Raw genomic sequence first — 22,149 nt, 5'->3', positions numbered from 1 at the left:
GGTGGATGGAAAATGATTGTGTATTTTCTTTTTTTTTTTCTTTTTTTTAAATTTTTGTCCTTTCAGGGACACACCTGAAGCATATGGAGGTTCCCAGGCTAGGGGCTGAATTGGAGCTTACCCGCTGATCTACACCACAGCCACAGCAACACTGGATCTGAGCTGCATCTGCAACCTACACCACCACTCACAGCAACGCTGGATCCTTAACTCACTTAGCGAGGCCAGGGATCAAACCCGCATCCTCATGGATGCTATTCGGGGTCGTTACTGCTGAGCTGTGATGAGAACTCCAGATTGTGTATTTTCTAGTTTATGGGTTTAAAAAAAAACAAACTCCATAGAGAGTCAAGAAAATAGTAGGAAAAGGGCTAGAAAGAAGCAGGAGAGAGACAAAAACGTCTCTCTGTATGTCTTTCGTTAATGGATCTTGGGGCTACATCAGCAACTGCATTCAGCAGCTCCGGCCATGGCTGCTGCGCTGCAGGATCTGGAGTTTCTTGCTAAGACACCGAGTGCAGCTAACCCAGGACAGCAAGGGCTCTGGGCTCCAACACCCAGAGCCCAGGGACAGGAGGCCAGCTCTCCAGGGCTCACAGGGGGACGTCTCAGAGCTCCCATGGAGGCTGATGGGCAGGCACTCAATGCAAAGGCAGAGAAACACTCCCCGAGCTCTGCTATGGAGGCAGTAGTCTGTATCGGAAGACAGATAATTAGGCATAAGCTTTTATGGGGAAAGCTAGGGTATGAAAGCCACAATGTCAGCCAGATCCCAAGGAAGGGGGACGGAACCTTTTCCATCTCGTCATTCTAGAGCAAAAATATGACTAATTCTTCAGAGGAAGCAAATTTCCCCAAGTTCCCGACTCCTTCATTCATCTGTACCCGAAATTTCCCTCCCTGCCTGAGGCCCCATCAATTGCAACGCAGTGGGACCCTGATGTCTCCCAAGAGGGGACACTGCATTCTTCCTCTTCCCAGTCACTTTCGCTTCTGTGGCTCCTGGTGTCCATGTCTCTCCAGGCTTCCTGCCAAGTATCTACCCCCTGCCCTGCCCTGCCTCCTCGCCGCAGCCCAGCCATTCCCCACTCACGCCGCAGAGTCTAGCTAAGCCCGATCGCTGAGCCTGCACTCCCAGCTCCGCAGCCGCACTTCCATAACCACCCAGGGCCTCTCTCTGGCACATCAGGACACGTGCATGGGGCTCCCACTCATGCTTCCATCCTTGCCTCTCCACACTCGGCACTTCTTACCCCAAGTCTGTCCCTGGGTGGAGAAGATGGAGTGAGATGGCATGAGGTAGGCATGATCAGAATACCTCAAGTCCCCACGACCGGCACACTGGGATGCAGTGACATTGCCTGGCTGTCAGTCTCGGACACATGTGCTCTTCCTTCCCCTTCCAGCGTCCCCCCTACATTGGCCTTCACAAAGTAACAGAGCATCACCCAGGAGCAGTGCGCAGCTGGTGGAGCCCAGGTGGAAGTAATCAATGAGCCTGCTTTCCTCTAAAAAGCTTCCAAATACCTCAACATTACAAGTCCCAGAAAATAAAATCAACCCTGCCTGGTAGAAAGGTGTCTTACACAGTGAACTGCACAGTGAATTTGTAGGAATACATTCACCACCTGACAGCCCTGCCAATCACATAGCAGGTCTGGAGAACCAATTCTTCCGCGGAGGCATGAACATAGGAAGCTAGATGTCCTCTGGAGGTTCCTAGGAAATTATCTCTTCAAACCATGTTCCCAGATTGAGACATGAGAATAAAGCGATCAGAGTATTGCAGATACTTACAATCTACAAACTAAAGCCCCTCCTTTGAAGCACACAACCAAGCTGCAAGCCAAGCAGGGTCGAGGGGGCGGGGGCACAGAGAACACTTACTGTGTGTGATGTGCTGGAGGAGAGGCTGCTCTGATGGCCAGAGAGGGAGCTGGAAGACAAAACACAGCCCACGTGTCTACCCTCTACATCACTGCGCACCAGGGGCCCGCCACCCTAGGCAGGCTGCACCCAAGATCGCCTCCCTCCCACCCTTCCATCCGTTTGGCCCTGGAAGCAAGTCCAGGTGCCGTGTGGCTAGAAAGGACCTGAAGGGTTACTCGCATGAGGATCTGGGAACCCATAGAGCCAGCTGTAAACACCAGCCTTGGAGACACCATCAAATCTGTGTGTGAGGGAGGCACATTCCTACGTTCAACCCCACAGGCCAGAGTCAGAGCTGGAACTCCCATCAAATCCAGAATTCAAACCAAACACTTTCACTCCTGGCTTATAAGCAGGAGGCAAGAGGAGAATTCCAGTCAGAAGACAGGGCAAGGCAGAGGCCTGCTCAGAAACCCACCAGCGCTCTCACTCCACACTGCAGGGACAGGGCCCAGAACAGAGGGGAGACGGGAGACAGGGTTCAGGGTTCAGGGCCCTCCCCCCCACCCCCGCCAGGGCTGGAGAAGAGTAGCAGCGACCCCCCGGCCCACCCCCTTCCCAGGGGGCCGGTGTGCTGTGATGGCAGAGGCAATCCAGGCCCACAAGGTTTCCACACCCCACCCAGTACCACGCTGCAGCATTACTGCCAAAGGCCAGGAGGGTCCTGGGGGGGTCAAAGGTGTTCTGTTCGTGGGAACACCCAACGGAAAGGGCCCAGTCCTGGGTCTCAGTGTACCTCAAATTCTGGGACCCTGTTTTCCCCATACCTGCTAAGCTGAGAGAGGGGGCTGCTGGACAGGTCACCAGGCTGGGACAAGGAGGGCAAAGTGGCAGTGTGCTGGGATGCAGAGGACAGAAGCGGAGCGCACGAGGTGGTGCTGGGCAGGGAGCCCGCGGATGGGAGGGCGGAGGGAGGGTCGGTTGTCTTTGGAGCTGGAACGGATGAAGTAGCTGTAAGAAACACAGGACTCAGGCAGGGTGGAAAATGCCATCCTTGTCATCATACGTGTCTGATGACGTGGACACACACCTCCCAGCTAAAGGAACAGCCTCAAGCTGCACCCAGAGAGGGAAAGAGGCTTTAAGACTGAGAAGTATGGTTTCCATAGAAGCACAAAAGATGACAGTGAAAATCTGGCGGGCAAACCACCTACAAGCTGGGTCTGCTTTTATCAAATGACTATCCCATCAGGGAGTTCCCACTGTGGTGCAGCAGAAATTAATCCAACTAGCATGCATGAGGACTCGGGTTCAATCCCTGGCCTCGTGCAGTGAATTAAGGATCCAGCGCTGCCGTGAGCTGTGGAGTAGGTCACAGATGCGGCTCAGATCCCAAGCTGCTGGGGCTCTGGCGTACGCTGGCAGCTGCAGCTCCGATTCAACCCCTAGCCTGGGAAGCTCCATATGCTAAGGCTGCGGCCCTAAAAAACAAAGAAGACTATCACATCAGGCTGGCCTTGGGAAAGCGCAAAGTGAAATTTAGCGCAGGAGGGGGTTGAGAGCCCAGGGAACCTACATAGGCCTGAAATCCGGAGAAGACACCCTGCTGTGCACATCTACTTCCCAAAGTGCAGGAGGAATGTGCTTGGTCAGGGCAGACCCCAGAGCACACAACACATGAATCAGGCTGTGGGAAGCGCATGAATGTGACCAAGCCTGGCTGCAGAAAAGACTCAGTTTTAATATCATCCACACATATAACTCAGATATGTGCTTGGAAATAAAGCATCATTGTCTTTTCCAGTTAGGAGGGAGCAGCACCTTTCTGTAGGGAGCCCGGGGCACCCCGGTCACACACAGGGGTTGGTGACCTGAAAACAAGCACAGGCAGGAACAGGGGTGACACTCCACGAGGTCAGTTCTTAAAGGGGTCGTCACCCCCGAGGCTCACTTCTTACCAACAGTCTTTCCCAAATGACACCTGTTCTTACAGAAACCAGACAAAGACACCACAGATATCCCTAGCCCCAAACTCACCTTTCTGGGTATTGACTCACACTGAGGACAGGGACACAAAAAGCCTCTCAAAGAACGTGTGTGACAGAGCGTGTGTGTGTGTGTGTGTGTGTGTGTGTTTGTGTGTGTGTGTAAGGCGGCGGGGGCGGGGGGGGGGGGATCCTATCTAAAATGGACACTATGTTTTACAGATTATCTCATTATCTCAGAGTTCCCATCGTGGCTCGGTGATTAACGAATCCAACTAGGAACCATGAGGTTTCGGGTTCGATCCCTGGCCTTGCTCAGTGGGTTGAGGATCCGGCGTTGCCGTGAGCTGTGGTATAGGTTGCAGACGCGGCTCGGATCCTGTGTTACTGTGGCTCTGGCGTAGGCAGTCGGCTACAGCTCCAATTAAACCCCTAGCCTGGGAACCTTCATATGCCGCAAGAGCGGCCCTAGAAAAGGCCAAAAACAAAAACAAAAACAAAAATAAAAAACTTATTATCTCATTTAAAATCTCCAAATACAATCTCTAGTGTAGGTTCTCAACCCAATACCTGGACAAAAGAAAGCTCCCACCACAGCTTATGGAATTCACACTTCCTATGATATCCAACCTTCTCAGAGCTACTCATCTATCTCCAAACGGCTCTGGCAGCCAAGCAACATCAAACTCAATTCTGGGTAAACCATGTGTGTCATTTCATTGTCAACTGAGATCTGCTCCTAATCTGGCAAAAAAATTCCATGACCACACTCTTCAAATTCCTAAATAAAAAGGTCGTTCTGGTTTCCATACCTAATAGTGCATACCATGTGCCCTACTGAATGATGAACGAAAATCATACTAAACTATGGCAGATAAACTGGCCTAGAACAAAGGAAACAACGCGAACAAGGACTCACCTGCACTCTCTGCAGTGACCACTGAGCTGTACCAGACTGGGGGTGCGAGTTGCCCCCCATTTTCTCCCAAGTGTTCACTGTGAGCAACAGCGCCTCTCTTCCTCACCATGTCTTTCCTGAACAAGCTCATGACTTTTGCTTTACACATCTTTCACTTTATTTTTTATTTTTTTTTTGTCTTTTGCCATTTCTTGGGCTGCTCCTGCAGCATATGGAGGTTCCCAGGCTAGGGGTCTAATCAGAGATGTAACTGCCGGCCTACACCAGAGCCACAGCAACGCAGGATCCGAGCCACCTCTGCGACCTACACCACAGCTCACGGCAACGCTGGATCCTTAACCCACTGAGCAAGGGCAGGGATCGAACCCATAACCTCATGGTTCCTAGTCGGATTCATTAACCACTGCGCCACGACGGGAACTCCCGTCTTTCACTTTAACAGAGTGAGAGCCCCCTAACCATCCTGGAGCCTGGGCCTTTGAGCAAAGAAACTGCTACATCCACCCATATTAGAGTCTACACTTGGGGTGCAGGCTGACAAGAGCAGAGGAATACAAGATTGTCACCACCTTCCCACTGTGGTTATTTCTAATAACCTGGTCACACAGGAATCGCTAGCTCAACTTCTAAACCCAAAGAAATGATGCTGACGATGCATCTGGGGAAGCTATTAGAAAAAAATGTAAAAAGACTACTCTTGCAAAATTAGCAATTGGCCATTTGTTTTCCCTACCACATTAGCTATGCCCTTTTTCTTTCTGTGGTTTCCACCAGCCACAACAAGGATCGTTAGCTCACATACTTACTGTCTATTGTCTGCTGACTTCGACTACCACCATGTCCATTCTGTAAGAGAGAGAAGAAAGTAAGTAAACCAAATGATAACTTAGATGACTTTAACCACAAAGATATGAAGCATTATAAATTAAGCAAACAACTATAGCCTGTTCTGTTTCTTAATAAAAGGAGATGCTTTTACTTATTGTGTGTATATCTACTATAGATTTTTGGTTTGCAGTTAACCTGGAGAAAAGGGAACCCTATTACACTGTTGATGGGAATGTAAATCGGTGCAACCTCTATGGAAAACAGCATGGAGATTCCTCAGGAAACTAAAAATAGAATTACCATTTGATCCAGCAATCCCACTCCTGGGCATCTATCCAGAAAAAGATGACTTAAAAAGATACATGTCGGGAGTTCCCATCATGGCTCAGCAGTTTAACCAACCTGCCTAGCGTCCATGAGGATGCAGGTTCAATCCCTGGCCAGTGGCTACAGCTCCAATTGGACCCCTAGCCTTGGAACCTCCATATGCCACACATGCGGCCCTGAAAAAAAAAAAGAAAAGACACATGAACCCTATACATTGCACCACTATATACAATAGCCAAGACATGGAAACAACCTAAATGTCCATCAACAGAGGAGTGGATAAAGAAGATGTGGTACATATACAAAGTGGAATGTTACTCAGCCATTAAAAGGAAGGAAATAATGGCATTTGCAGCAACATGGATGGACCCAGAAATTATCATCCGAAGTGAAGTCAGTCAGACAGTGAGACACCAACATCACATGCTATCACTTACATGTGGAATCTAAAAAAAGGACACGATGAACTTCGAGGAACAGATACTGAACTCACCAACTTTGAAAAACTTATGGTTTCCAAAGGAGACAGATTGGGGGTGGGGGGTGGGCGGGGTGTTTGGGATGGAAATGCTATAAAATGGAGTTGTGATGATCATTGTACAACTATAAATGTAATAAAATTGATTATGTTAAGGGAAAAAAAGGAGATGCAATACAACAGGTTTTTTCTTTTTTTTTTCCCCCGCTATGCCTGCAGCATAAAGAAGTTTCCAAGCCAAGGACTGAACATGTACCACAGCAGCAACTACGCCAGATACGTATCCCTCTATGCCACAAGATAACTCCGCAATACAAAAAATCCTTAATAAATCCCAACAAGCTGACATTTTTTTAAAACCAAAGTGGGTGTTTAAGGAAGTAACAAGGATAAAACATAAGACCCAACTCGCCAGAAACAATGAAAGGGTCCTAAAACTTACTAAGCCATACAAGAACCAAGGAACTCTTATTACCCTGAAATCACCATGAGACTTTCTTCCTCAAGCACATTCTGTCTCCGAGAAACCCTCATACCAGAAAGAAAATGTTTCCAAATTATAACAAAGATAAAAATGAATTATCATGTTTTATACTATTAACAAAATGGTTCTCAGATAAAGCATGTGACTTAGAACCTGTGTTTTTCTGAACTGAGGAAAGAGTGAGGACAGTAGATTCCCCCACAAGAACAGAACCTGAAAACAACTGGTGTGAGCTCATCACAAAGCATTTCATTTGAACCTTCACACAGTAGGAAGCATTCTCACATGAGAAACTGCTTCCACAGACTGAGTGACTGACAGTGGAGCCTACAGGTCCGACACTGGCCCTGTACAGGAAAAGGAAGAATATGACCTCTTACAAATGTCAAAACCATGAAAGAGAAAGACAAACCTTATGGCTGTTGCCTCTGCTCTGACCAAAATCCCATACAACTTCTGCTCATAAAATCTTATTTACAACACATTTTATTCTTAAAAGAATTTGAGATTATTTACAAGAAATGTAGACAATAAAGCAGAACTGCTGGTGGGAAAATAAATAAAAGACTAATGATAGGGAAGCGAAAGGAATACAGGAATACATAGATAAGTGGAGAGCAACCAAATGTCTAAGCTTTTGCCCCCTTCTCAAGGAAGATTTACTACTCAGTAAATGTAAATAAATGACATCAAGTGTGTATAACCTAAATAGCATGAACCCCAACATACAAAGTCTTCTCAAACCTATACCAGGCCAAAAAAATAGAAAGCGGGAATAAAAATGATTCCTATAATACCTTAGGAATATTTCATTATTCCTTGAAAATCTTTTTTTTTTTTTTCTTTTTTTGGCCACTCCATGGCATGTGGAGCTCCCAGGCCAGGGATCAGACGTAAGCCATAGTTGCCACCTATGCCGCAGCTGTGGCAACACCAGATCCTTAACCCACTATGGTGGGCTGGGGTCAAACCTGTGTCCTGGTGCTGCAAAGATGACATTGATCCCATTGTGCCACAGCGGGAACTCCTGGAATTTTTTTTTTTCTTTTTAGGACCACTCCTGTGGCATATGGAGGTTCCCACACTAGGAGTCTAATCGGAGCTGCAGCCACAGCCTACACCACAGCCATAGCAATGCCAGATCCAAGCCTCATCTGCGACCTACATTGCAGCTCACGACAATGCAGATCCTCACCCATTGAGCAAGGCCAGGGATTGAACCCGAGTCCTCATGGATACTAGTCATGTTCTTAACATGCTGAGCCATAATGGGAACTCCAGAAAATCATTTTCAAAACACAAGCAATGAACAAACTGACATGACAAAGGAGCCACATTATTTGGGGTGGGGAAAATTCTAGGCAGAAGCATGGCGGGTAAAGCACTGGGAGTTCTCTTATGGTGCAGCAGGATAAGGATCTGGCATTGTCACTGCAGCAACCTGGGTTGCTGCTGTGGTGAAGGTTGGATCCCTGGCCTGGGAACTTCTCCGTGACACAGGCACAGTCAAAAAGAAAAAAAAAATTTAATTTAATAGATAAGGCACCAAATGATCAGGACAGATGAGAAATCTGCGAAGGTTTTAGGGTTTAGTTCAATTAGCTGAGCCAGTAAAAAGGTAAACATTGATATGGACAAGCACGAGCTAGAGCTGAAACTGAGATGCCGTGGAGATGACAGCGTTAACCACACCATCTGATTTATGTTTTACAAACCAGAAAACAGCACCATCCAAGGAAATGGAGTGTTCTGCAATAATGGAACAGTCTTTCTCTATGTGCTTATAACCACATCTAGACATTGAGATTTAAAATGTGGGGTACCTGGAGTTCCTGTTGTGGCTCAGCAGAAACGAATCCAACTAGTAACCATGAGGTTGAGGGTTGGATCCCTAGCCTTGCTCAGTGGGTTAAGGATCCAGTGTTGCTGTGGATGTGATGTAGGCTGGCAGATGCAGCTCCAAATCGACCCACTGGCCTGGGACCTTCCATATGCTGCACGTGCAACCCTGAAAAACAAAAACAACAAAAACTCCATGTGGCTAGTGGTTACCACCATGTTAGAAATCAGAAGAATTAACTTCTTGTCTAACAAGATAGATTGGGAATACATGACTTGGGCTCTCCCTGCCATCTCCTTGGTGGGGATGCTGCAGCTTGTTGTTTTTTTTTTTGGTTTTTTTTGTTTTTGTCTTTTTGCTATTTCTTGGGCCGCTCCCGCGGCATATGGAGGTTCCCAGGCTAGGGGTCGAATCGGAGCTGTAGGCACCGGCCTACGCCAGAGCCATAGCAACGCGGGATCCGAGCCGCGTCTGCAACCTACACCACAGCTCATGGCAACGCCGGATCGTTAACCCACTGAGCAAGGGCAGGGACCGAACCCGCAACCTCATGATTCCTAGTCGGATTCGTTAACCACTGCGCCACGAAGGGAACTCCTGCAGCTTGGTTTTGAGCTGAGGCAGCTCAGGGTAGAACTTGGCGCTGAGGCGGCCACCTGGCTCCCTTTGAGCACAGAGAAGCCAGAGAAAGCTAGTGTGACAAACAAGGGTAAAAGTCAGAGCATGGAACCAGAGAAACCACCTCCTCCCTTAGGTCCCATGACAGTTGAATCTAAAGGTTGTGTCACCACAGCCATTCATGCAAAAGCCAGTTCCAAACAAAATGCTGTGACAGATCTGACAGCCAAGGCCGAAAGTGTAGCTACTCTAACGCCTCCGTCAGAAGGAGAGGCTAACACTGAGCTCTTCCAGTATCTTTCCAAGATCTCAGAACTCGGGAAGAGTGATGTGGTTTTGGATAAGGGTGGTAAATCTCATGAAAAAGTAGCAAGGCTTTTGGCCTCCACAACTCCAGAAAGGATCTTGGAGAAACTGAAAAAGCAGGTTGAAAAAAAAAAGATAAAAGCAAGAAATGAAAAATGTTTTTAATAAACTTTTTTTTTTTTTTTTGTCTTTTTTAGGGCTGCACCTGCAGCATATGGAGGTTCCCAGGCTAGGGGTCTAATCAGAGCTGTAGCCACCAGCCTACACCACAGCCACAGCAACACGGGATCCGAGCCACATCTGCGACCTACACCACAGCTCACAGCAATGCCGGATCCTTAATCCACTGTGAGGCCAGGGATCAACCCACAATCTCGTGGTTCCTAGTCAGATTCATTAACCACTGAGCCATGATGGGAACTCCAAGAAACTTTTTTTATTGCTAATGATAAAGAGGCTGTTAAAAACGAAAATATATTTAAATACACAGAACACTGAAATGTATTTAATAAGAACAGGAGTCGGTGTTCCCATTGTGGCTCAGTGCAAACGAACCTGACCAGTATCCGTGAGGATTCCAGTTTGATCCCTGGCCTTGCTTAGTGGGTTAAGGATTTAGTGTTGCCGTGAGCTACAGTGCAGACTGCAGACAAAGCTCACATCTGGCGTTGCTGTGGCTGTGGTGTGGGACGGCAGCTGCGGCTCGAATTCAACCCTTAGCTTGGGAACTTCCATATGCCATGGGTGCGGTCCTAAAAAGCAAAAATAAATAAATAAAATTTAAAAACAGGAGTCAAAAAGGAAGTATGAAGATTAAAAGTACTATACATTGAATTTAGGTCCTAAAGTCCCTGATCCCACCCAGCTTGGAACATGTTACTCTGATTTTGTGGCATTTCAGACAACAGAGCTGGATTCAGCCCCTCTCATCTTGTGATGGGCTTTTGATATCCAGAAGTTGAGAGAATTCAGGATCACCTGGTACAAGACGGCAAGTGGAATTTAGATCCCTTGACTCCCAGTTGAATGCAGTTTATCTGGATTATAAATTAAAATATTTCCACGATACTTCCGGAATTCTGGGAATTGCCTTCCAACTCAAGTTTAAAAGTGACAGAGGAGGAGTTCCAATCATGGTGCAGCAGAAATGAATCCAACTAGGAACCATGAGGTTGCAGGTTTGATCCCTGGCCTCACTCTGCCGTGAGCTGTGGTGTAGGCCAGCAGCTGCAGCTCAGATTCGACCCCTAGCCTGGGAACCTCCATAGGCTGCAGGTGCAGCCCTAAAAAGCAAAAACAAAAAAGCAAAGTGACAGAGGAAAACTGTCATACTGCTTTCTAGGGTTACTTTATATCCAAAAATGTGTATCTAAATGCAAAAATGTTTTCTGTGTCTTTAAAAACTTTATTGAGCATTTTTGAAAAAAGTAAACAACAATAATCAAGACTTGTAATTTAATATTAATTCTTTCTTTCTTTCTTTCTTTTGAAAAAAGTAAGTATGTATTAAGAAGAGGGAGTTCCCATCGTGGCTCAGTGGTTAACGAATCCAACTAGGAACCATGCATGGGGTTGCGGGTTTGATCCCTGGCCTTGCTCAATGGGTCAAGGATCCAGCATTGCCGTGAACTGTGGTGTAGGTTACAGACGAGGCTCGGATCTGGCATTGCTGCAGCTGTGGCATAGGCCGGCGGCTACAGCTCTGATTAGACCTCTAGCCTGGGAACCTCCATATGTTGCAGGTGCGGTCCCAGAAAAGACCAAAAAAAAAAAAAAAAAAAATAGAACATTAAGAAGAGAAGACAGGCAGGCTCCAGGGGAGGGAGCAGAGAGAGAAAGAGCAAGAGAGGAAGGGAAATTTTCATTTTTGAGAAATCATTGAATTTTCTTCTTCCTTAGATGGTAAATGGAATCATCACCAGATCTGGCAATTCTTATGAATCTCCAAAGATCCTTATAAGATAGAAGACCTGGAAGCTATCTTCAGTCTTTGTAAAAGCCTATAAGAAATCATATGTATCTTGAAGCCTCAAAAACTAATAATAACTATCTTGTTTTTAAACATAGTTAAAAAGAAAAGAAAACCCAGCTCTTGGGTGTGGAGAAATGAATACCCTGATCATTTGATGCTTTACTTGGTGGGAATATAAACTGGTATAAATTGCTGTGCTGTACACCTGAAACTAACGTAATAGTGTAAATCAACTATATTTCAATTTAAATAAAAGAATATATGACCTTTTTAAAATATGTAAACCCAGAAAGACAAATATACAGTGGAAAAATGAGAAAAATTTTGTGTGGTAGAAAGCAGATGCAGGATAGAAACTGACTGAACTGACCCGGTAAAGCCAAGTCCTAAGCCAGTAGTACAGAAAACCAAAAGACCACTCAACTTACACCAAAGAACCATACTAAGCAACTCAGTATTTATATATACCACATGACACTGGAAGTGGGTATGAAGGTAGGGCTAAAGTGTAGAATTTTTTTTAAACTCTGCACAGCATGGTGAATGCCCCCTTCCACCTCTCCCACAGTCTCTAAACTTGAAAGAGGGTTATCAACACATGGCCAAGGGAACTATGAAAAAAAAAAAAAAGTGAAGTCAGTGCAGACAAAACAAATATTCTGACAGTATCCTTTTCTTCCTGTTAGGCTCTTAAGACAATGAGTGACAGATACAAGCCCTATAGAGAAGAGACTAGAAGAATGGTCCCTGAAGAATCCAAAAAAATTCAACAGAAAAGGCCCACTGGACTTCCAGTCATGATGCAGTGGAAAAGAATCCAACTAGGAACCATGAGGTTGCTGGTTCAACCCCTGGCCTCACTCAGTAGGTTAAGGATCCAGCATTGCCATGAGCTGCGGTGTAAGGTTGCAGACACGGCTTGGATCTGGCATTGCTGTGGTTGTGGTGTAGGCCAGCAGCTACAGCTCCAATAAAACCCCTAGCCTGGGAATGTCCATATACTGTGGTTGTGGCCCTAAACAGACAAAAGACAAGGAAAAAAAAAAAAAAAAAAAAAAAGGCCCATGGGGGTAGAGTTCCCACCATGGAACAGTGGGTAAAGAACCCAACTGCAGCAGATCAGGTGGCTGTGGAGTGCAGGTCTGATCCCTAGCCTAGCACATTGGTTTAAAGTATCCACCATGGCAGCTGCAGGTTTAGGTCACAGCTGCGGCTCAGATTCAACCCCTGGCCTGGAAACTTCCACACACTGCAGAAGGAGTCAGTGAGCCAAAAAAGAAAAGAAAAAAAAAAAAAAAAACATGTTACACAACCTAACCCCACAAGCAGTTAATCTTTTAGTGTCCAGTAGCCAGCCTGGAATCACTAGACATTTGAGGAAAACATCTAACATAAAAGTTGGAAAAGGAGGAGTTCCCGTTGTGGCTCAGTGGTTAGCGAGCCCGGCTAGCATCCATGAGGACACAGCTTCGATCCCTGGCCTCGCTCAGTGGGTTAAGGATATGGCGATACCATGAGCTGTGGTGTAGGTCAAAGATGAAGTTTGGATCCCAAGTTGCTGTGGCTGTGGCGTAGGCCAGAAACTACAGCTCTGATAGAGGTTCCCAGGGTAGGGGTTCAATGTGCCACAAAAAAAAAAAGTTGGAAAAGGGCGATAAAACTGTCAGGTTGATATGGACAAGTATTACCTCAGCACTTTTTTTTTTTTGCTTTTTAGGGCTGAGCCTGAAGCATATGAAGTTCCCAGGCTAGGGGCCGAATTGGAGCTGCAGATGCCAGCCTACACCACAGCTACAGCAACGATGGACCCAAGCTGTGTCTGCAACCTACACCATAGCTCATGGCAACATGGGATCCTTAACCCATTGACCAAGGCCAGGGATCAATACTGCAACCTCAGGGTTACTAGCTGAGTTCGTTAGCACTCAGCCACGATGGGAACTCCCTTTTTTATTATTTTGCTGTTGTGGAGAAATTTTTGAGAAGGAAACAAGAAAATGTACCCACAATTCTGCTATGCCAATTGTTTATTATTTTCATGTTCTCATCCACTATTTAAAGTAGCTCTCACTGGTACTGCCTGAATGTCTTTGCCTTACAGGAAACTAAAATACTAAAACCCTCCTACCCCATCTAACCACTCTGAACAACTCAGGGTGTCTCCCTCCACTACCATCATACCAAAGGACTCGGGTCCATTTCCATACTCCATGCCCATGGGTGCTTGAAATGAGAGTTTCAAACAAGATAGCTACTACTGACAATTCAACACACTATACAGATTCTACTCAAAAGGGGAGCCAATTTCTAAAAGGAAATCTTACCCAAAAGGCACACTGAGCTCCAAACAGGCATTCCTACAAGAAGAAACCTGAAAGACCACTCACCGCGATGGTTCCTGGAGCTGACTCCGATGGACTCACAGAGCTTTGGTATGCAATCCTGTTATGCACAGAACTCTGGTCGTAGGAGGAAGACGTTGTCACTGGACTAGTGGAGCTCAGCGATGAGCTGGTCAGACTGGAGGAGGTAATGACTGAAGTTGTATAGGTGGAGTTCTGTACTGCACTGGTCATGGGCAGAGAGGTATTCAAAGAATCACTACAAAAGAATGAAAGACATCAGACACAAATTTGTGTCACTTGAAAGGTATTCATGAAATAGGATGACTTCATCACTTTATTGGCATACTCTAAATCAAATAAGCATACCTGTAACTATGAATTTATACTACTGCATTATTTAAATGATGCAAATGGTCGTTCCTGTTGTAGCTCAGTGGAAATGAACCCGACTGGTATCCATAAGGATGCAGGTTTGATCCCTGGCCTTGCTGTGGCTGTGGTGTAGGCTGGAGGCTACAGCTCCAATTTGAACCCTAGCCTGGGAACCTCCATATGCTGCAGGTGTGGCCCTAAAAAGACCCCCCCACACACACAAAAAAGCAAACAATTCAAAAGAACCTCCTCTAACCCCCTCCACTATCAGACCCACTTAATTTATTTTTTTATTTTATTTTATTTTATTTTTTTTTTTGTCTTTTTGCTATTTCTTTGGGCCGCTCCCACGACATATGGAGGTTCCCAGGCTAGGGGTTGAATCGGAGCTGTAGCCACCGGCCTACGCCAGAGCCACAGCAACGCAGGATCCAAGCCGCGTCTGCAACCTACACCACAGCTCGCGGCAACGCCGGATCGTTAACCCACTGAGCATGGGCAGGGACCGAACCCGCAACCTCATGGTTCCTAGTCGGATTCGTTAACCACTGCACCACGACGGGAACTCCAGACCCACTTAATTTAATTAATAGGCAAGGGGACATGAAACATCTTTAAGAATCCTTGCAAATACTTAAGGAATCCAGATGCCTTGGGTCCATCCTTAAAGAGAGGACTCAAGCAAAATCACATTTTGGCTCCAGAAACTAATTTTATTAGGTAAATGTGATAAAGTCTAAAATCTGGAATTCCTGGAGTTCCCGTCGTGGTGCAGTGGTTAATGAATCCGACTAGGAACCATGAGGTTGCGGGTTCGATCCCTGCCCTTGCTCAGTGGGTTAACGATCCGGCATTGCCGTGAGCTGTGGTGTAGGACACAGATGCGGCTCGGATCCAGCGTTGCTGTGGCCCTGGTGTAGGCTGGCAGCTACAGCTCTGATTAGACCCCTAGCCTGGGAACCTCCATATGCTGCAGGAGTGGCCCAAGAAATGGCAAAAAGACAAAAAAAAAAGAAGAAACAAGAACAAAAGGCTACTTATGCATTTTTCTAGTTATAGGCAATACCCAGAAGTGGCAAATCCATAGGCAGGTTACTGGTTTCTAGGGGAGGGAGGGGAGGAATAGGAGTGACTGCTAACAGGTACAGGATTATTTTTTAGGGTGATAGAAAAGTTCTGGAATTAGATACTGGTAATGATGGCGCAAACCCATCACTACAGAGTGTATTTTATTTACCAGGTGATTTCTTAGGCTCTATTTTGTTTTACTTTGCAAACAAAGGATTTAATTAAAACAAAACCAGAGAAGTAAAGTGGGACGTTGTGTACCTTAAAGATTTCGAATACAAGCTAATGGGAATCTGACTACTAGTTTCACTGCTTGCAACTGATCCGAATTCAGAGAGAGAAGGTTCTGATCCAAATTCCAAGGCTCCAAACTGGACATTTAATCCTGTGACATCTGCTGAACCTGGCATTTCTACCGCAGAAGCTGGGATCTGAAAAAGCAAAAACATGATTCAGCAACAGAGGTCAGAGACTCCAAATTCCAAAGGCTATAACAGAGCTAACAAGCACTGCAGCCACCCTGAGCAACAAGGGGTGAAAGGATGAAAGGAAGGAAAAGGGAATAGGATTTTGTTTAAAAAGAGAAAGGAAAAGAGCAAAGAAAAATTAAAAAGTTAATGGGAGGGTGTTCCTGCTGTGGTGCAGTGGGATTGGTGGCATCTAGGGAGTGCTGAGACGCAGGTTGGATCCCCAGCCCAGCACAGTGGGTTAAGGATCCAGCATTGCCACAATTGCAGCTCAGATCTGATCCCTGGCCCGGGAACTCCATATGCTGTGGGGCAGATTCTTATGGTCTTATGTGTTTAAGATCATCATATTTTCTGGGCCAGAACAAAAATTTGAAATAACAGTCCCACAGAACTCGAACAAAATATTTTAAAGTTTGTTTGGAAGCACAAAAGACCCAGAATAGCCAAAGACATCCTGAAAAAGAAAAATGGAGCTGGAGGAATCAGGCTCCCGGACATCAGACTATACTACAAAGCAACAATCATCAAAACCGTATGGTACTGGCCCAAAGACAGACATATAGATCAGTGGAACGGGATAGAAAGCCCAGAATTCAACCCACGCACCTACAGCCAACTAACCTATGACAGAGAAGGCAAGAATATACAATGGAGAAAAGACAGCCTGTTCAATAAGTGGTGCTGAGAAAACTGGACAGCCACATGGAAAAGAATGAAATTAGAACACTCCCTAACACCATACACAAAAAGAAACTCAGAACGGATTAAAGACCTAGATAGAAGACCAGACACTATAAAACTCCTAGAGGAAAACATAGGCCAAACACTCTCTGATATAAACAACAGCAACATCTTCTCAGATCCACCTCTTAGAGTAATGACAGTAAAAACAAAAATAAACAAATGGGATTTAACCAAACTAAAAAGTTTCTGCACAGCAAAGGAAACCCTAAACAAAACCAAAAGACAACCAACAGAATGGGAGAAAATATTTGCAAATGATTCAACTGACAAGGGATTAATCTCCAAAATTTATAAACACCTCCTACTGCTCAATACCAAAAAAACAAACAACCTCATCAAAAAATGGGCAGAAGATCTAAACAGTTCTCCAAAGAAAACATACAGATGGCTAAAAAACACATGAAAAGATACTCAACATCACTATTTATTAGAGAAATGCACATCAAAACCACTATGAGATACCACCTTACACCAGCCAGAATGGCCATCATCAAAAAGTCTACAAACAATAAATGCTGGAGAGGATGTGAAGAAAAAGGAACCCTATCACACTGTTGGTGGGATTGTAAATTGGTACAACCACTATGGAAAACAGTATGGAGATTCCCCTCAAAACTAAAAATAGAACTACCATTTGATCCAGAAATCCCACTCCTGGGCATCTATCCAGAGAAAACCACGACTCCCAAAGACACATGTACTCCAATGTTCATTGCAGCACTATTTTCAACAGCCAAGACATGGAAACAACCTAAATGTCCATCGACAGAGGAGTGGATTAAGAAGATGTGGTACATGTACACAATGGAATATTACTCAGCCACTAAAAGGAATGAAATACCAGCATTTTTACCATCATGGATGGACCTAGAAATAATCATGCTAAGTGAGGTCAGCCATACAATGAGACACCAACATCAAATGCTTTCACTGACATGTGGAATCTGAAAAACGGACAGAATGAACTTCTTTGTAGAACAGATACTGACTCACAGACTTTGAAAAACTTATGGTCTCCAAAGGAGACAGTTCGGGGGTGGGAGGATGTGCTGGGGTTGTGGGATGGAAATCCTATAAAATTGGATTGTGATGATCATTGTACAACTATTAATGTAATAAATTGAGCAAAAAAAAAAATTTTGTTTAAATGAAATAAGTCCCTGTTTCTTAGTACAAACCCACTCCTTCTGTATTAGCCCAGTCCCTCAGAAATGACTGATCCCTCATAAAGCAGTAAACTATGTGCTTGAAAATACCACATCACATTTTCTGAGACTAAAACCCTCGCATGAACTAAATGTTAAAATACATCCACCTTTGGGACAGTCACTTCACGATGAAAGACCCACCTTAGAAGCTGGAGGCATCCGCCGCTTAGGGAGTTTGACATGTTTTGGCTGCGGTGGGTGAGCAGACACGGTCATGTTTTCCACAGTCATACTTGGAAGCTGCAACAGTTTGTGCACAGTGGAGGCACTGCTGTCTCTGGGTGCTGACTCTCGGAGTTTCACCTGGGAAGGAAAGGGCTCCAACCCAGGAGGAGGCACAGAGACTGCCTGAGTCTGGTGTTGCTGTCGCTGGCTCAGCTGGCTTAGAACAGGGGATGGTTCAGGCTGAGATTTGAAGTCTGAGAAACAGGTGGGGAGGGAAAGGGAGAGCAACAATCAACTATTTAGGCTCAGGAGCTCCATGCTCCCTCTTCCACCATCACTGATGGGAGAGGGTTGCTGCTAGTTTCCCCCAACCGTCTTTTTAGCTGAATCCCATTTGTGGTGATGACATATGTGTGTCTGAAATATGGAACAACTGGTATATGATAGATGGAAAGGGACGCCTGAATGGGTTTACAGCCAATTTCACGTGCAGAGAGAGAAGATTCAATTTGTGCTAAAGTATATGGGGGGGGGATGGGTATTTCACATAAACTTTTGAAAATTATTTTGAGTTTTTTCATAACATATGATTATTATCACATGTGATATTACAAAATCCAAAAGGTACAGAAGTACACATGATGAATGCCAATTTCCCTTCCACCTCATCTCAAAGCTGTTCCACAGACGCAGACACTATACCCAGTTTCTCGAATATCTTCAGAGTTACTGTTTCAATAGACATACATAAAAAGGAGTTCCTGTATGGGCTCAGCAGTAATGACCCCGACTAATGTCCATGAGGACAAGAGTTCAATCCCTGGCCTTGCTCAGGGGGTTAAGGATCCCACATTGCCATCAGCTGTGGTGTAGGTGATGGACACGGCCTAGATCTTACGTTGCTGTGGCTGTGGTGTAGGCTGGCAGCTACAGTTCTGATTTGAACCCTAGCCTGGGAACTTCCATATGCCCTGGGTATGGCAATAAAAAAAGACCCCCCCCCAAAATATATGTACACACACATACATATATAGAGAGACACATACACACGCTCCCTACATATAACATACATAAACACATACACACATATAGACACACATTCTCTCTCTACATATATATATATAATATATAAACACACACACACACATATATCTTTCTTCCTTGTAAACCATTTAGATTTCAGAGACTGTTCCACATTAATGTATGAAGAACTACTTCATGTTTATGGTTACAGAGTAATCCTTCATACAAAGGTATTGATTTTTAAAACAAGCACTATATATTAACAAACTTTTAGGTTTTCCAGTCTCTTACTATAAAAAACAATGCTGCAATGAATATAATTTTATGCAAGACAGTTTGCTCAAGTACATCTTCAGGATCAACCGCTAGAACAGAGTTGCTGGATCAGAGAGTTACTATACTTTGTCCTTTTCATTTGGGTATGGTATTTCCTGTCATATCTAGAAAGGGCTACCTCACCACAGCATATGTTAAAATCTTCCTACATTTTTCTCCATTATTGTTCTAAATTCACTATTTATGTTTAAAACTATTTCACTCATTTGGTAAAGAGTGGGAGTTAGAGAGTCAACTTGCATCCAAGCCAGATACCCAACAGCGTAATCCATCATTTCACCACTGATTTGAAATGTTACCAATGGAGTTCCCATTGTGGCTCAGCAGTAACAAACCCAACTAGTACCCATGAAGATAGATGCAAGTTCTATCCCTGGCCCCTCCTCAGTGGGTTATGGATCCAGCATTGCTATGAGGTGCAGCGTAAGTCACAGAGGTGGTTCACATCTGGCATTGGTGTGGATGTGGTGTAGGCCAGCAGCTACAGCTCCAATTCGACCCCTAGCCTGGGACCTTCCATATGCCACCGGTGAGGCCCTAAAAAATAAAAAATAAAAAAGCTTGAGTCCTTTTCTTTTCAGTTTTTGTGAATGTAATGTTGATTTGTGGTTTTTTAAGTATGTTAACCCCTTCCAAGGGGGAGGGGGAGGGAGTGCAATGGATGGGGTGCTTGGGGATAATAGATGCGGTCTATTGCCTTTGGAATGGATTAGCAATGAGATCCTGCTGTGTAGCACTGGGAACTATGTCTGGTCACTTATGATGGAGCATGATAATGTAAGAAAAAAGAATGTATACATGTATGTGTAACTGGGTCACTTTGCTGTACAGTAGAAAATTGACAGAACACTGTAAACCAGCTATAAGGGAAAAAAATAAAATTATTGTATATAAAAATAAAATAAATACATAAATAACAAAATAAAAAAGCAAGCTAGCACAATGGGCTCTTGGCTGCTATCTGGGAACATGGGGTTTTGATATTTTCCAGGGAGAGGATGCCAACGCTCTGATTAAGTTACTCTCTGCACCTCCAACGACTGTACACAATTTGGTCTATCTGAACATTTTGCCTTCCTTCTGGGATTCTCAAATTTTGCCACCTACTAAGTAAAGGGTGACTGACTATGTAGCAAGTCGCCCAATAAAAACCTGGGTTATTGAGTCCTTAGTGAATTTGCTGAATCTCCTTGACTTCAAACTTGAGTAGTCTCAGGTACTTCCCTAACAGGAAACCACTTCATTCAGCTGAGAAATGTGCTTCCATGTCTCTCAATATGCCTTAAACAAAAACCAGACAGCCAACCCTATGGTTAAAGTAACCCTCTGCTATTATGGTATGTGTGTGTTGGTGGGAAATGGTGGTTTAATATCAGAAAGTTCATGGGATTATAGCTAGAAAACATGCAACTTATCAATGGTGTCTTTAAATTACAAACCACAGACATTAATCATGATGGATATATGCATGTGTAAGAATCAGACAGCAATCCAGAGGGTGTGCTTTAAACTACTGTTTACATTCCCCTTCTGCCACTACCTAATTCGAATAGAGCTCAGAAAATCTGCTGAGGCATTTACTCACTGTTGTTTCTTTGTATCTGCATGAGGGTTGCCATGCTTTTGCACAACTTCAAGGTATGCACTACTACTACTATTAACTAATAAATGCAGGTATTTATACAATACAAATCTGCCTGATTTAATTCAGAAACTCTGTACAAGTTTTACTAAAAAGAAGCATGTCTGATCAAATTCCACACTAATGTTCACAAGTCACCATGCTATGCTGGGGTTCAGCAAAGCCTCATCAGGGCAAATCCCCACAGAAAATGCACACTTACCGAAATGACTAAGGACTGAGGACTGGGATGCTGAGGGCTTGAGGTCCCAAGAAGAAGTGGTTGTGGGAGGGCTCGTACTATTCTGCTGTGAACTTGGGGTGGTAGTAAACTGGCCCAAGCCCGGAGCTTTCAACTGGTCCAAAATGTGGGAGCTGGTGATGTTTGCCATTTTTGAAGGTGCAAGCTCTCCAAATCCTGAACCAAGGACGGATGACTTTAAAGGGAAAGAAAAGCAAAAGTCCTCAGTAAGACTCAGCAAGGATTTCTACCGCAAGCTCTGAAACACACCGTGTCATTTCCACAAGGATTTTAAAAATTATAACCTAGAACATCTGAATTAGTACGACTTACCTGAGTAAATGCTATATGAAAATATTACAATGCAACAAGATATGATCAGATAAATCAAGCAATCCTTCCTGATTCTGATATAAGAGGTTTAAAGGGAAGGGGACTATTTCCCCTGGAATTTAAGACACAAATTTTTATTTAAAAAGTGATGTCACAAGTTCATAAACACAAATTACTCTTTTAAATTTTTATTTATTTATTTTTTTATGGCCGCGCCCGTGACATTTGGAAGTTCCCAGGCTAGAGGTCGAACTAGAGCTGCAGGTGCCAGTCTACACCACAGCCATAGCAACACTGGATTCTGAGCCGGATCCTTAACCCACTGAGCGAGGTCAGGGATCAAACCTGCATCCTCTTGAATAGTAGTCAGGCTGGTAACCTGCTGAGCCACAATGGGAACTCCCACAATAATACTTTTTTATAATACTTTTTAAAATTTTTTCATTTTTTGGCCACATCTTTAGTATGTGGAAGTTCCCAGGCCAAGGATCTAACCAGCGCCACTGCAGTGACCACACCAGATCCTTAACTGCTAGGCTACCAGGGAACTCCATTAATACTTTTTTTTTTTTTCAAACTAAAGAGGATTACCATGAA

The 22,149-nt window shown here is 44.6% G+C and overlaps 1 protein-coding gene, 1 non-coding gene and 1 pseudogene across 30 annotated transcripts in view; 1 reads left to right on the top strand and 2 right to left on the bottom strand.

Annotated features, from left to right (window-relative positions):
* The window catches only part of UBAP2 (ubiquitin associated protein 2), a 136,927-nt gene that overhangs the window by 8,747 nt on the left and 106,031 nt on the right, over positions 1-22,149 (bottom strand). For 16 of the 29 annotated variants that reach the window (XR_014817758.1, XR_014817764.1, XR_014817761.1 and 13 more), the window contains 7 exons: positions 21,202-21,415; positions 17,975-18,252; positions 15,673-15,842; positions 14,014-14,227; positions 5,580-5,619; positions 2,697-2,880; positions 1,888-1,936 (listed from right to left, as the gene is read on the bottom strand). Coding sequence is in view for 15 of the 29 variants with exons in the window: in XM_084979836.1 (XP_084835962.1) it covers positions 1,888-1,936; positions 2,697-2,880; positions 5,580-5,619; positions 14,014-14,227; positions 15,673-15,842; positions 17,975-18,252; positions 21,202-21,415 (1,149 nt within the window). In the remaining 14 variants the exon portion in view is untranslated. The other 13 variants (XR_014817760.1, XR_014817759.1, XR_014817765.1 and 10 more) reach the window with 6 other exon arrangements.
* LOC146399455 (small nucleolar RNA SNORD121A) lies at positions 3,592-3,673 on the bottom strand. Its single transcript, XR_014818501.1, has one exon. It is a non-coding gene; the product is annotated as a small nucleolar RNA SNORD121A (small nucleolar RNA).
* On the top strand, positions 8,947-9,906 carry LOC146399454 (UPF0235 protein C15orf40 homolog pseudogene; annotated as a pseudogene).

The sequence above is a fragment of the Sus scrofa genome, chromosome 10 (assembly GCF_054392235.1).
Source record: "Sus scrofa isolate SSC_HxYL_T2T_F1_AM1 chromosome 10, Sscrofa_HxYL_maternal_Yorkshire_Landrace_v2.0, whole genome shotgun sequence".
NCBI lineage: Eukaryota > Metazoa > Chordata > Mammalia > Artiodactyla > Suidae > Sus > Sus scrofa.
This window is presented reverse-complemented; position numbering and strand designations above follow the sequence as displayed.